The sequence below is a fragment of the Symsagittifera roscoffensis genome, chromosome 7, assembly GCF_963678635.1.
Source record: "Symsagittifera roscoffensis chromosome 7, txSymRosc1.1, whole genome shotgun sequence".
NCBI classification, from domain to species: domain Eukaryota; kingdom Metazoa; phylum Xenacoelomorpha; order Acoela; family Convolutidae; genus Symsagittifera; species Symsagittifera roscoffensis.
The window spans coordinates 37134322-37147123 of record NC_087068.1 but is presented as its reverse complement, the minus strand read 5'-3'; the positions used below and the strand labels follow the sequence as shown (position 1 = coordinate 37147123).

The following is a 12802-nucleotide window of genomic DNA, read 5'->3' as shown; positions in this document are numbered from 1 at the left end:
TCGACAATATGGCAACTAAGCCGACAAAACGAATGCAGACAATATTTAGCCGACAATTTTTTGTGAAACAACAAAAAATTTCGATGAAAAAATTTATTATCACAAAGCCAATGCCACATAAAACCAATGCCGGTCGCTGTGGCTGTCCAAGTAGCGCAAAACTTTCACACTTGAATTACTTTGGCAAAAAAAAATCGAATTTTTTCAAAAAAAAACTTTTTTCCGAAAATTTCATTAAAAAAAAACTTTTCTGTTTTGTTCTGTTTCCACAGATTACTGGATGCTTTTACAACAAATTTATCAACTGCTGATATGTGTTTAGTGAAAAAATCTTATTAGAAATAAACTTTTACTAAATTTCTTTAGTCTCTAATCAAACTTAGTATAGTTTATCGGCAAACATGGAAAATGGACTGACATTTTTTCGACAATGAGTCAACTTCAATTTAAAAAGTTACTCACCTTTCTTGGCTTAGACGGCCCGGTGTCCGAAACGTCCAAGTCCTTCGAGGCCGGAGACCCTGCTGATTTGAATACCACTGTACTGCCACCACTAATGGAACTATCACCAATTAGGGGCGAAAAGGAGGTCCCTTCTGGGAAGTTGAAGGGCGAAGATGATGATGCGATTTCGGCCGAGCGGGGCGAGTGTGATGATGTTAGAATGGATGACCCTCCGAGGTGGTTCATTTCGGGAGCGGAGGATTTCAGGAGTGACTTGAAGAAGTTGCTACGAGACTGGATGATCTTGCTTCGCGGCATCTCCGGGGAAGCCATGGAACTAGAGGAGTAACCTATAACGGACCACACAACTGAGGCTACACAAAAGAACATTTTCGAGTTTGGTAAATTAGACCAAGTTAAAAAACGACACAGGTGTTGATCGTTGAGCTGTGCAAAACAATTCAATCTTAACTGTCAAAACTCGTAACGTGTACAGAAAATGATACCTCCTAATCTTTCTAATAAAACCTGTTTGACAAGCAACTTGCAAGAATCAATTAGTCGTTGCTCTTCATTTCGTGTCTGCTGAAAGCTCTAATTTGCTTGCAAAATTTGTTCAAAAAAGGAAGATTGCTGTCCAATTAAGTTGGAAATGATTGCTGCTGATTACCTGGAGTAATTGATTCGAATTGGAGTGGCGAGTCGGAAGACGGCAAGAGGTTCTCTGATTTAGTCGAAATCGTGCGGTGAGGAGGGCGAGAAGAGGGGGAGGCGGTGGAGGAAGGTGTCGTGAGTCGGGTGAACAGATTCGGCTGCTTCTGCTTCTGCTGATGTTGGTGAGTGGATGTCGGTCGTGGACTGTGAAGAGTCGCTGACTCGTACACTGTCACCTGAGCGAGTGAGAGTAGAAACATTACATGATACATTTTAAAACAAATTTCATCATACATTTTCAAACATTTATATCAACTTTATCTTATTCAACACATTTTTAGAATATAGTAGACAATTTCAATGCAATCAAACAAAATTTACATTTCTTCAAGTCTCAAATTTTGCCCATTTATTTTCGAAGTTAATTAAATGACTTTCCTCTAATAGAATGAATCACATGGAGTAAACCCAAGCTTAAATGACTTCAATTTCATACGTCTACCTCAATTCGATCAGCAACAAAATCTATGAATAGTACCTGTGTTGCTTTAACACATTGGTTGGCTGCACTTTGTGAGGTAGTGGATGTCCTGGCTGTTTTGGCTCCCTTGGCCGCGTGGTCTGCTCGCAACTTCTCCAGACTCTTATCCACTGTCAGCATGATGCTTTTCCTAAACTCGAAGTGTGTATTTCAGTGAAGAGACAACAGCGCTTCACCCCATTTCACTGAACAACTCATATCTTTACCCTTTCTGTTTTACACCCTTTTATAAGACCCTAAAATCTTGAGTTGAAAAAGGGAACTCGGATTATAACAAGCATTTGCTTTTACAAAAAGACACAAGAATTCTCATGGGCACAGTAGTTACCGATATGGAGGTGGGCTGGTCAACTTTGCGTAGGAAGTCAGATCCTCATTCCCGTCACTCGTCGAAACAGTCGACCCTATCACAGTTTTAGTCGACTCCGATTGGACCTTGCCGTCTTCTGTACTTTTCACCACACTTGCAGTCTGGTCATGATGTGGTTTTGACACCTTTCGGGAAACGTTTTCCATCTTGGACAATTCTTCTATGCGCCGCTTATGCTGTGGGGTTAATTTCTGCACTTCAGCTACTGTGGAAGCGTCGAACGGATGGTACTTTAGTCTAGCTAATAATTCGGCTTCGTAATCTGTCGGCTCAAGTGCTTGCTGTTGTTGGACGTGAGCTAAGTGGTTGATCTGGTTGGTGTTTGGGGTCTCCTGTTTGTCTGATAAGGACGGAACTGACTCGAGCAGCTCCGATTGGGGTCTAGGGGGTTTGAATTGTGTGTACACTAAAATCAAATTCATCTCAGATATTATTGCAATCGAAAACTACAAGCCTCACATTCGTTTCGTTTTGACAAGTCTATAGTGACAACATACGGGACATCGATGATATCTTTTGCACAGGAAAATTTAATTATTCCATTGATGTGGTATGTCGTCAGCTATTTTCGTCAGCTACGGAAACATTCTTAGCCAACAGAAGTTTGATGGCTTTGAGCATTGATTTAAAAGCATTGAATCTACCTTCCTTTTAGCGAACGAATTTGAATTGATCTGAAAAAGAAATCAAAAGTCAATCGCAAAAAATTAAACGTGAACAAAATTTGAATGTCCTAAGAAAAACTACAAGACTTAAATAAGTGTTCATTGACACTCAAATCGATCGAATTTGAAATCAGGATCAGAATAGGGGAAAAGTTGACTAACCACTGAATGACGGAGAAGATCGTGCACCATAATCGTCTGAGCAACCGGCAGGTCTTCCTTCGTCTTCGCCTTGTTGGGCTGAAGGGGAGGGAAGCTCGATAGTATCGCTGCTGGATTCGATATGTTTAGAAACACCTCCCCCAACTACGCCGTCCAAGTCCACGATTCTACTGCCAGTTTCTCCGGTCGTGTTTATTGGAAGAGATCCAAACGCTACCGCAGCTGCCGAGTGGTCGTTTCGATCCGTACCTTGCGGTTGTGAATTTGACGAATCTATTTCTCTCGACGCCTCCGGAAGAGCGGACACTTTTTTCTCCTTGCCGAGACCTTTATGCCTCGGCGACGATGTCTCTGCATTCGGCTCCACTGTTGTGTCGACTGCTTGCTGGCGTAGATTGTCTTTGATAATAGCTACCGAGTGGTCTAAGGATACGAAAGCACACGGGATGCTCGGCTTTCTCTGCTTTGGCTGCGCCCATTCGCCTAACTGAACATCTTCGGGAGACTCCTCGTCATTCGCTTCTCCGATGACATCCAGTCGAACCGAGGCTGTCTCGCTGATTCCTGGAAAAAATTATGGTCGCTGAAAAAATTCTTAAGCAATAATTGCTGAAATGGTTAGCTTCAGGACATAATTCGACAAATATGTGAGGCCAATCATTACATAAAAAATGCGCGATAAGTAGAGAACGTCTAATAATGGAGATCCTTTAACACAAACTTAAAAACCAAATTTAAACACAAATTTAAAAACCCAAAAAACAAATTTAAACTCTTTAACACAAATTTAAAAACCCTCAAAAACAATAATAAATCCTCTAAAACGTGTTCATTTCTAATTCATTATGATCATACCGTCGGGTGGGTGCGGCTTGTACTGCCGATCGTGAAGGGACTCGGAAGACGGCATCGGTGGGAGGTGTGGCACCGGTTGGTGGTGTGTCGGGGGGAGGATGGGCTGTGCCGATGACTTGCTGGTCGCCGACGCAGTATCAGAGGGCATTGGCGATAACTTCGTGATACATGATCTGGTCTGCAACTTCTCCTGGTGCTGTTGCACTCTAGACCACTGAAGTAAGTTGTTGTCTATGTTGCGCAACAGAGACTTACTCAGATCGCTCAAGTGCACTGAGTCCCATTCAGCGAAGAGAGGTCTAGCCACGAACTTCAGAAACCCTGAAAAAACCACGCAGGTCAACATCCCACCTGGAAGATAATGAAGTTCCTAGTCTCAAACAACCTTCTCAGAGCTTCTCAAGTAATATCATCACAAAAACGAAAGATATAATGGCTTTTGTTCAATTCAAGTTTTTTAGATAATTAAATATGATGACCAAATCATATAAAGTAACCATTAAAATGCCGTATAACTAAGATAAAAAACAAGTTACTTACCGACTTGGACCTTTTCTATTGTAGTCCTGTATCTATCGTTGATTTCATTGATAGGTAGAGAGAGCACTCGTTCTTTGTCTCCTAGCAAAGAAAACAACGTTCATTAAACATAGCCAACATAAAGTTGGAACAGAGTCAATGAAGGCAAGTAAACAAAAAAATACTGACTTATTTCGATAATCTAGAAAAAAAGATGGCCTCAAACCTCTTTGAACACTTTATGATTGGCACTTCTTTAAATAAAACTAGCGTTTAACGCACCTCCGGTGCTTCGAAATTTTTCGACAGCTCATTAAAAACCGCATATATTGGAAACAACATCTGCAAACTTTTAGTGTGCTCTGACTGCACCCAATTACAGGGTTGGTGATTTCGAACTTTTTAATTCCAATTTTAAAAGCGTCATCTCGAAAACTTAATGTGCCTCTGGAGAAATTTGGCGGCCAGATTTGCAAACACTGAGAGTCCCTGAGAGCACCCTACTGTATGGTTAGGAATTCGAAATTTTGTGAATTTTTTCAAACCCAAGTTTCCTGAAAAAGAAATTTAAAAAAAACGTCTTATCTCGGAAACTAAAAGCACTTGAGCAGACGCGTTTAGCAGCCGCATGTGACAAGATTTGCAACTCTTTAGAGTACCCTGACAACACCGAACTATAGCGTTGGGAGTTTCAAATTTTGAAAAATATTTAAGTTAAACTTCCTGAAATTTTTGAAATCACAAAAAACGTCACATCTCGAAAACTACTAAGAATTGAGCAGTCATAATTAGAAGCAAGGTTTGCAATCCTTGAGAGTACTTTGACAGGATCTAACTACATGGTTGGGAATTTCAGATCTTTAAAAACTAATAATTTAAATTTTCTGAAAATTTTTGAAAAAATCACGAAAAGTGTCACATCTCGAAAACTACAAAGAATGGAGCAGTCATATTTGGAGGCAAGATTCGCAATCTTTGAGAATACTCTGACAGTACCCAACTACAGGGTTGAGAATTTCAGATTCTTAAAAAAACAATAAAAATTTCAATTTTCTGAAAATTTTTGAAAAAATCACAAAACATCATATCTCAAAAACTACAAGGAATTGAGCAGTCATATTCGGAGGCAACATTCGCAATCTTTGAGAGTACTCTGACAACACCGAACTATAGCGTTGGGAGTTTCAAATTTTGAAAAATATTTAAGTTAAACTTCCTGAAACTTTTGAAATCACAAAAAACGTCACATCTCGAAAACTACTAAGAATTGAGCAGTCATAATTAGAAGCAAGGTTTGCAATCTTTGAGAGTACTCTGACAGTACGCAACTACGGGGTTGGGAATTTCAGATCCTTAAGAAACAATAATAATTTGAGTTTTCTGAAAATTTTGAAAAAATTACAAAAAAAAAATATCTCGAAAACTACAAAGAATTGAGCAGTCATATTTGGAGGCAAGATTCGCAATCTTTGAGAGTACTCTGACAGGACCCAACTACAGGGTTGAGAATTTCAGATTCTTAAAAAATAATAATTTCAATTTTCAGAAAATTTCTGAAAAAATCACAAAACGTCATATCTCGAAAACTACAAGGAATTGAGCAGTCATATTTGGAGGCAAGATTCGCAATCTTTGAGAGTACTCTGACAGTACGCAACTACAGGGTTGGGAATTTCAGATCCTTAAGAAACAATAATAATTTCAATTTTCTGAAAATTTTTGAAAAAATCACAAAACATCATATCTCAAAAACTACAAGGAATTGAGCAGTCATATTCAGAGGCAACATTCGCAATCTTTGAGAGTACTCTGACAGTACGCAACTACGGGGTTGGGAATTTCAGATCCTTAAGAAACAATAATAATTTGAGTTTTCTGAAAATTTTGAAAAAATTACAAAAAACGTCATATCTCGAAAACTACAAAGAATTGAGCAGTCATATTTGGAGGCAAGATTCGCAATCTTTGAGAGTACTCTGACAGGACCCAACTACAGGGTTGAGAATTTCAGATTCTTAAAAAATAATAATTTCAATTTTCAGAAATTTTCTGAAAAAATCACAAAACGTCATATCTCGAAAACTACAAGGAATTGAGCAGTCATATTTGGAGGCAAGATTCGCAATCTTTGAGAGTACTCTGACAGTACGCAACTACAGGGTTGGGAATTTCAGATCCTTAAGAAACAATAATAATTTAAATTTTCTGAAAATTTTTGAAAAAATCACAAAACATCATATCTCGAAAACTACAAGGAATTGAGCAGTCATATTTGGAGGCAACATTCGCAATCTTTGAGAGTACTCTGACAGTACGCAACTACGGGGTTGGGAAATTCAGATCCTTAAGAAACAATAATAATTTGAGTTTTCTGAAAATTTTTGAAAAAATTAGAAAAAAAACGTCATATCTCGAAAACTCTAAAGAAGTGAGCAGTCATATTTGGAGGCAAGATTCTCAATCTTTGTGAGTACTCTGACAGGACCCAAAAAAAGGGTTGGGAATTTCAGATTTTGCGAAAAAAATTAAAATACGTTTTCTGAAAATTTTTTGAAAAAATCACAAAAAACCTCATATCTCGAAAACTACAAGGATTTGAACAATCATATTTGGAGGCAAGATTTGTAATTCCTTAGAGTACTCTGACAGCACCCAACTACAAAGTTGCGAATTTCAAATTTTGAAAAATAATTTATTAAAATTTTCTGAAAATTTTGAAAAAGTGACAAAAAACGTCATATCTCGAAAACTACAAGGATTTGAGCAGTCATATTTGGAGGCAAGATTCGCAATCCTTGATACTGCTCTGAAAGTACCCAACTAAAAGGTTGGGCACTTCAAGTTTTGCAAATTATTTTGTTATTTGAAATTTCTAAAAAAAAATTTGAAAAAATCTCAAAAATCGTCTAATCTCGTTCTCGTTAACTAAAATGATTCGGGCGTTCAATATTGGAGGCCAAATTCGCAACCCTTAATTCCCTAATTTGATATTGGGCTGCTTGATTTAAAATCGGTAAAATAACCACTAAAATCAAATTGGAAAATCGAAAAAAATTCTTAACCATTGCAATATACGATATAGCTTAAACATGCAAAAATAATACGTTGAAAAAGCTTAAACATGGCGAGATAGTGAAGCCCGCATTTAAATATATAATAGATAATAGATTAACCCAATTTAATAAAACTCGATAAATAAAAAAATTTCATCGCTGGGAAATTGAATTCAAATTTTCGAAACTAAAAGCCGATCACGTTTTCGTGACTTTCACCCCTTTTGCTGTTCGATAGTGGAGTTTGCCTTCCTTTCAACAACAGAAATGAGCTAAACTTAAAAATAAATCAGAAATAAAACCGCGAAAAAGTAAATTTCAGCCTGAACAAATTTTAACTTTTCCTAAAAAACATATATACCCGGATTGATATCCATAGACCAAAACCTATAATCATACAATTCAACACAGAGGCCAAGCTGAGCTTCGCAGCACTTGCGATACCAAAATGAATAACCGTGAATAAAATTAAAAGAAAAATCAAAAACTAAAAAAAAAGTTTTTGACACTAACATTGCAAACAAAAGTCTAAAAGGTCCAGAAAAAAATATCTGCACCATACAATTATTAAAGGGAGCATTTGAAATGCTAGAAAGAAGCAAAATTTTCAAAAAGTCTTTTCTGCCGGAACTAAGCCGGTAAACATAAGTACAGACAAAATCTAAATTAGCAAAAAAAATTCAGTTTGAAAAAAAGTCCCGACTGGAATCAAACTGCCGGGCTTTGTCGCAAGCATGGCTGTTACAGCAACTTAGAAGAAAAAGGAACCTTCAAAAAGTAGGCAAAAATAAACAGACGAACGATAGTCAGAAAAAGCACAAAAACTCAAAATTGCAAAAAAAATGAGCTTAAAATTATATTTCACTTAAAACTACTCGAAATAAGCCGAAAAAAGAGGGAAAAATTAACAAATCGATTTGGATCATATTGTTGGATCAGAAAGGTGATCATAGACCTTTCATGCTATTTTCTGTACTTATGGAATTACATGAAAGTGAATGAGTAGCATTTATCCATATATGAAAACTGTATAGCTAGCATTTTTGGTCAAAGTGGGTATGAAAGTCTTAAAAACGATCACATTAAAAGTGCTCAGGTAATTTACACATTGTCTCAAAATAACGAAGTCAGAGTTCGATATTGTTAAATATGACGCCTACATAACTTTCGTATATTTTTTCTACGTTTTACACACCCTGTGCGAAGAACTCTTCGGTGACACGTCGAGACCACTTCTGACTGACCTCCCAGGGACGACATGTGTTGCAGATGTCAGCACACTTTAGAGAGACCTGAAGCAAATCAGTTTGTTAGAAAAGGTTAATTTTAAACATTGTGCAATTCCACATGCCAAAGGCAGAGATTCCTGCATAAAATGAGCATTCAACCGTGCCTTAACATTGAACCTCTCACTTCGCTTTTGAGAGAAAAAAACTGGTTTGGTCATGTTAATAAATTGCACACTTCGTTACGTGATAACTGATCCTAACGAATCAAAATCTGAAATAAATTTTGCTCAAACTAAATTTCCATTCATACCCTATTAACAACCTGAGTAACTTTTAAAACATTCTGAATTTATTATTGATACGAAAGAAAAGCGACCTGCAACATAGTTTATACATCAATTCCTGCCGGAATCTCTAGATAATTCTGATATGGCAATTCACCACAATTTAGATGAACCATGTCAACTCGCCTGTAAGTAGAATCGCCTAGTGTCTTCCACTTTGAAGAAGGCGCTTCTCTCTTCGTCTGTCTCCAGAGAGTTGTACTCTTTGTTCAGCCGCTTCAGTTTCTCCATGTACCTGCCTTGAAAAGCCATGTCAGTGGCTAGGATGAGTTCCTTAACACAAACAAACAATTGACATCTTCCCCAAACTTGAGCTTATGCATCAAATTCATACGTCCAATTCCGCTGCGGATAATCTTGGAGAAGTATATAAACTATACATAATATCGCGAAGCGACCGCGCCAGTAAGGATCAAATTAATGCTGCTCGCTAGTAGCTTCTTCTCTCCCATCGAAAGGTCAGAAAACTTCCAATTGGGCTCAAATTTAAGACACCACTCTCGCCTAAGTCTGAACAAAGGTATGAAAATAGCAGGCTAATCTTAAGAAAACTTGTCTGTGAAGTTGATACTAATTTTCAGCTAATTTCACGTGAAGAACTGCTGATCATATAGCGAACCTTGATAAGTTTGAGCAGTTCCAGGTACTGGTCCTGTGAAAAATGGGCAAATATCTGAGTCTGGTCGAATATGGCGGCCGCATGTCTAATATGGTGGATCTCCAGCACACTCATAACGTTCTCGTCAGACGAAGACAACTGTTCACTACTCGACTTCTACAATTAACACGTACAATTGTCATCAGTTATTTCATTAAACAACTCCAATTTCGCCAACATTAAGGTCACAACAAAGTGTTTGAAAGCATTTGAAGTATCACATTAACAAAGTGATGAAAATCATAACGTTGAATTAAAATTATTTATTTTAATTCGAAAGATTTCAGGAAAAAATTGTGGCTCAAGTTTTCAGTCAGTCAAAAAAATCCACACTTTAAGGTCAGTGGAAGCTGAACGCATTATAAGAGCAATTTCTGCTTGTCTATCCAGGGACTGATTATGAGCCGGGACATTGAGCTGTTGAATCAAATTTTTTCAGAGTCCCACCTATAAACCGATATCAAACAAACTCGAATTAGATTTAACTGTTAGTCAGAGTATTACCACTATATTCAAATACTTGATTTGATTCACTCAAAGCAGCGTTAGCTTTAAAAATTGTAAGCTATATCCAGTCACGTTTATTAGCTTGAGAGGTAAAACTCAAAGTCAGTCCAGGTAAAACAGAAGACATCCAGACCAAAAGAAGGTCTTGTCTTGTTCATAGATACACTAGATCTACATCTCTATTCCATGGAGCTTTTCTATTCCCATGAATGATACCATCATTGGAGCCAGCCAGGTCGAATTGTAGTTGCAGAAAATAACCAAATACCCACAGAAACAGACGCCCATTTCTTATAAAGTTTGCACCGCAGTTCAAAAAGGCTAATACATTTGTTACTTCAGACAAAACATGGCTAGTATTTTTTTAAGGTTTGCGGTGATTTTTTTAAATGGCACAAGAAACCGTTTTATGGGCTGGGAAAAGAGCAGTAGATCCAATGCGACTTACTTTCTCAACATCCAAGCTTGTATTTTCACTATCCTGAAATGGCGACAGTTAGTATAATGAAAATGATTTCATTTAAAGCAACAAAATCTCAAACTGAGCAGTCACAGTGGATCGAGGGTTTTTGACCCAAATGAATTTCGACATGTTTAACCAGTTGTGAATGTTTTTGTTAAGTCCGTCAATTTTCAAAATAAGCTATCGAGTTCATGAAACTGTCCTTGAATACTTCTACTTAACTATAAGTTTCAAACGCCAACTTTTCATTTCTGGTCCTATCATCATTTTGGTAGCTATCATCACCCAGGCGTTACACACGTGATTGCTTTCAGTTTTCACAGAAAACAAACCTTTTCGTTTCCATTACAGTAAGATCATCAGACCTATAGCCAATCTGATTGAAATGAGTGATCCAAAATGAAATAGAGCATTCAGAAAAAAAAACGTGAAAGAAATGGCAATCACAAAAATCAGAAATTTATTTGAAAGAGAATCCATTTAACTGAATGTAATGAATGTGTTTCAAGTAGCAGAAGTGTAACTAACAGAATGGACTGAGGAGGCCGACTGAAAAGATATTTTAACAACTTTTTGAAATTGCAATTTAACAAACTATTGTAATTGAATCCGCTTTATTTTTGAAGATGAAAATAATTCAACCAGGTATTCACAGAATTCACAAATTGAGTATTCAAATTATATATACTAACGAAATCATGAATTTTAATTATCAATTTTAAAAAATGAAGATCAGAACCGCCCTTGATCGATCAAATGAAAAGTATTTACAACTTTAAGGAACCATTCATTGTTATTAGAAGTAGAAGTAATATCTAGCGAAGGAACAATGAAAAAGAACAAGGTTGATTGTGGCTACAAAAAGAGCGAGAATGGACTGGCTAACCGGATATCGTTTGGCTGCCTCTGTGAGGTAGTGGTTGGTGGTCTTCAAGAAAGCCTGGTTCACTCCAGGGTGGTCCAGGTCATGACACGCACCAGCCATGATCATGGCCAAGTGTTCCAGTTTCGTCATGTGTTTTGAGATCTAAAACAAATCAAATTTAATACAAAATAATTAAGGTTTCTACCGTTCGCAGAGGATCTATGAAAGGCTTTCCAGCCTGTCAAGCATAGACCGTTTCTCGTATTTCCCCACATTCCAGACTAAGTTGTTGAAGTGAGCGAAGCTCTTTTTTTTGCAACTCAAGGCCGTTTTTTTTTGCGTCTAGAACTTTCACATGGCACCACTATTGCAGCCGTAACTGGTCAGGCTATGGTAGACCTGAAGCTAGAGGTCAAGTGAGAGCTCGTCCTAACACTCTATCATTGCCATGGCAGGGGATTGAATACACGATCTGACGATCTCGAAGTGACCGCCTTACCACTATGCTAAGTCTCTGCATGGTTGCAGATTAAAAGGGGCAAGTACTATACTAGAAGCGCTACTTATTTATTCAGAGATAATTATTTTTTTTTGCATTTATTTCTGCGGTGGGAGAGTCTTTTTTTACTTTATAGCACAGTAATTTGCATCATTTCAGAAAATCCGCCCCCTCCCCCCCCCCCCCCCCCCCCCGGGAAAATCCTCGGGAAAATCCTAGATCCGCCCCCTGAACCTACCAATGAATCCCGGTCTCTTTAAAACAAAAACCTTCCAAGTAATGGGGTTCTTAAATCTAATGACTTGAACGACTGAGACATTGATTTCGGGGACGTAATTTGTGACTTATCTTAACACAGGGACGCTTCAAGGTAGTCTCTAAACGATCAATAAGTTGTGAGCTAATCCAATTTGTGGCTCAATTTATGGATATAGTTTATTGACTTCAAAAAAACTACCTGACAAAGCATTTCTAGACTGCTAATTTCAGTAGCAACAAAATTTGCAGCAGCTTTTGCATTGACTTTCTACCTCATTATTTTCCATAGCATAATTAGCTGAATAATTGAGGAAAAGGTTTACCAGGTTCATAGAAGCGAAGACTGAGCTATTTCCACAGACATTTTTATTGATGTAGCGTCGCAAAATTTTTTAAGTGTGGGCGAGAGCATTTTCTGAAGTCTTATAACATTTACGCAATACTTTTAAAGCGTTAAAATATGTCAAATTTTCTAATATTGAGGCGAATTTATGTGGCAACTAGGCCGACAAAACTTGAGCAGATAAAAAAGTCAGACAATTCAAATTCAATTTCATACATACTGAAAAAAAACAAGCTCCGGGCGGGACTCCTACCCCAGACCGTGGATGCAAAGGCGAACCACGTTACATCTAGGCTGAGTGGGAGCGAGCCTGGAGGTTGTCAAGGTTCAATACAAAAACTAAAATTTGTTAGAAAAGTGATTTACGGGAAAA

General features: G+C 37.6%; 2 protein-coding genes across 5 annotated transcripts in view; both read right to left on the bottom strand.

The window, feature by feature from the left end:
* Positions 1–12802, bottom strand: part of LOC134850967 (ADP-ribosylation factor-like protein 5B) — a 448774-nt gene that overhangs the window by 276225 nt on the left and 159747 nt on the right. The gene's annotated exons all lie outside the window — the stretch shown is intronic.
* Positions 1–12802, bottom strand: part of LOC134852151 (uncharacterized) — a 34223-nt gene that overhangs the window by 2276 nt on the left and 19145 nt on the right. For 2 of the 4 annotated variants that reach the window (XM_063868452.1, XM_063868454.1), the window contains exons 6-17: positions 11351–11491; positions 10450–10482; positions 9456–9611; positions 8963–9109; positions 8459–8555; positions 4232–4312; positions 3692–4012; positions 2837–3400; positions 1968–2415; positions 1637–1769; positions 1115–1334; positions 463–794 (exon numbers count right to left, since the gene is read on the bottom strand). In XM_063868452.1, the coding sequence (XP_063724522.1) occupies positions 463–794; positions 1115–1334; positions 1637–1769; positions 1968–2415; positions 2837–3400; positions 3692–4012; positions 4232–4312; positions 8459–8555; positions 8963–9109; positions 9456–9611; positions 10450–10482; positions 11351–11491 (2673 nt within the window). Of the gene's footprint in view, positions 1–462; positions 795–1114; positions 1335–1636; positions 1770–1967; positions 2416–2836; positions 3401–3691; positions 4013–4231; positions 4313–8458; positions 8556–8962; positions 9110–9455; positions 9612–10449; positions 10483–10992; positions 11014–11350; positions 11492–12802 lie in introns of all 4 variants that reach the window. The other 2 variants (XM_063868453.1, XM_063868455.1) reach the window with 2 other exon arrangements.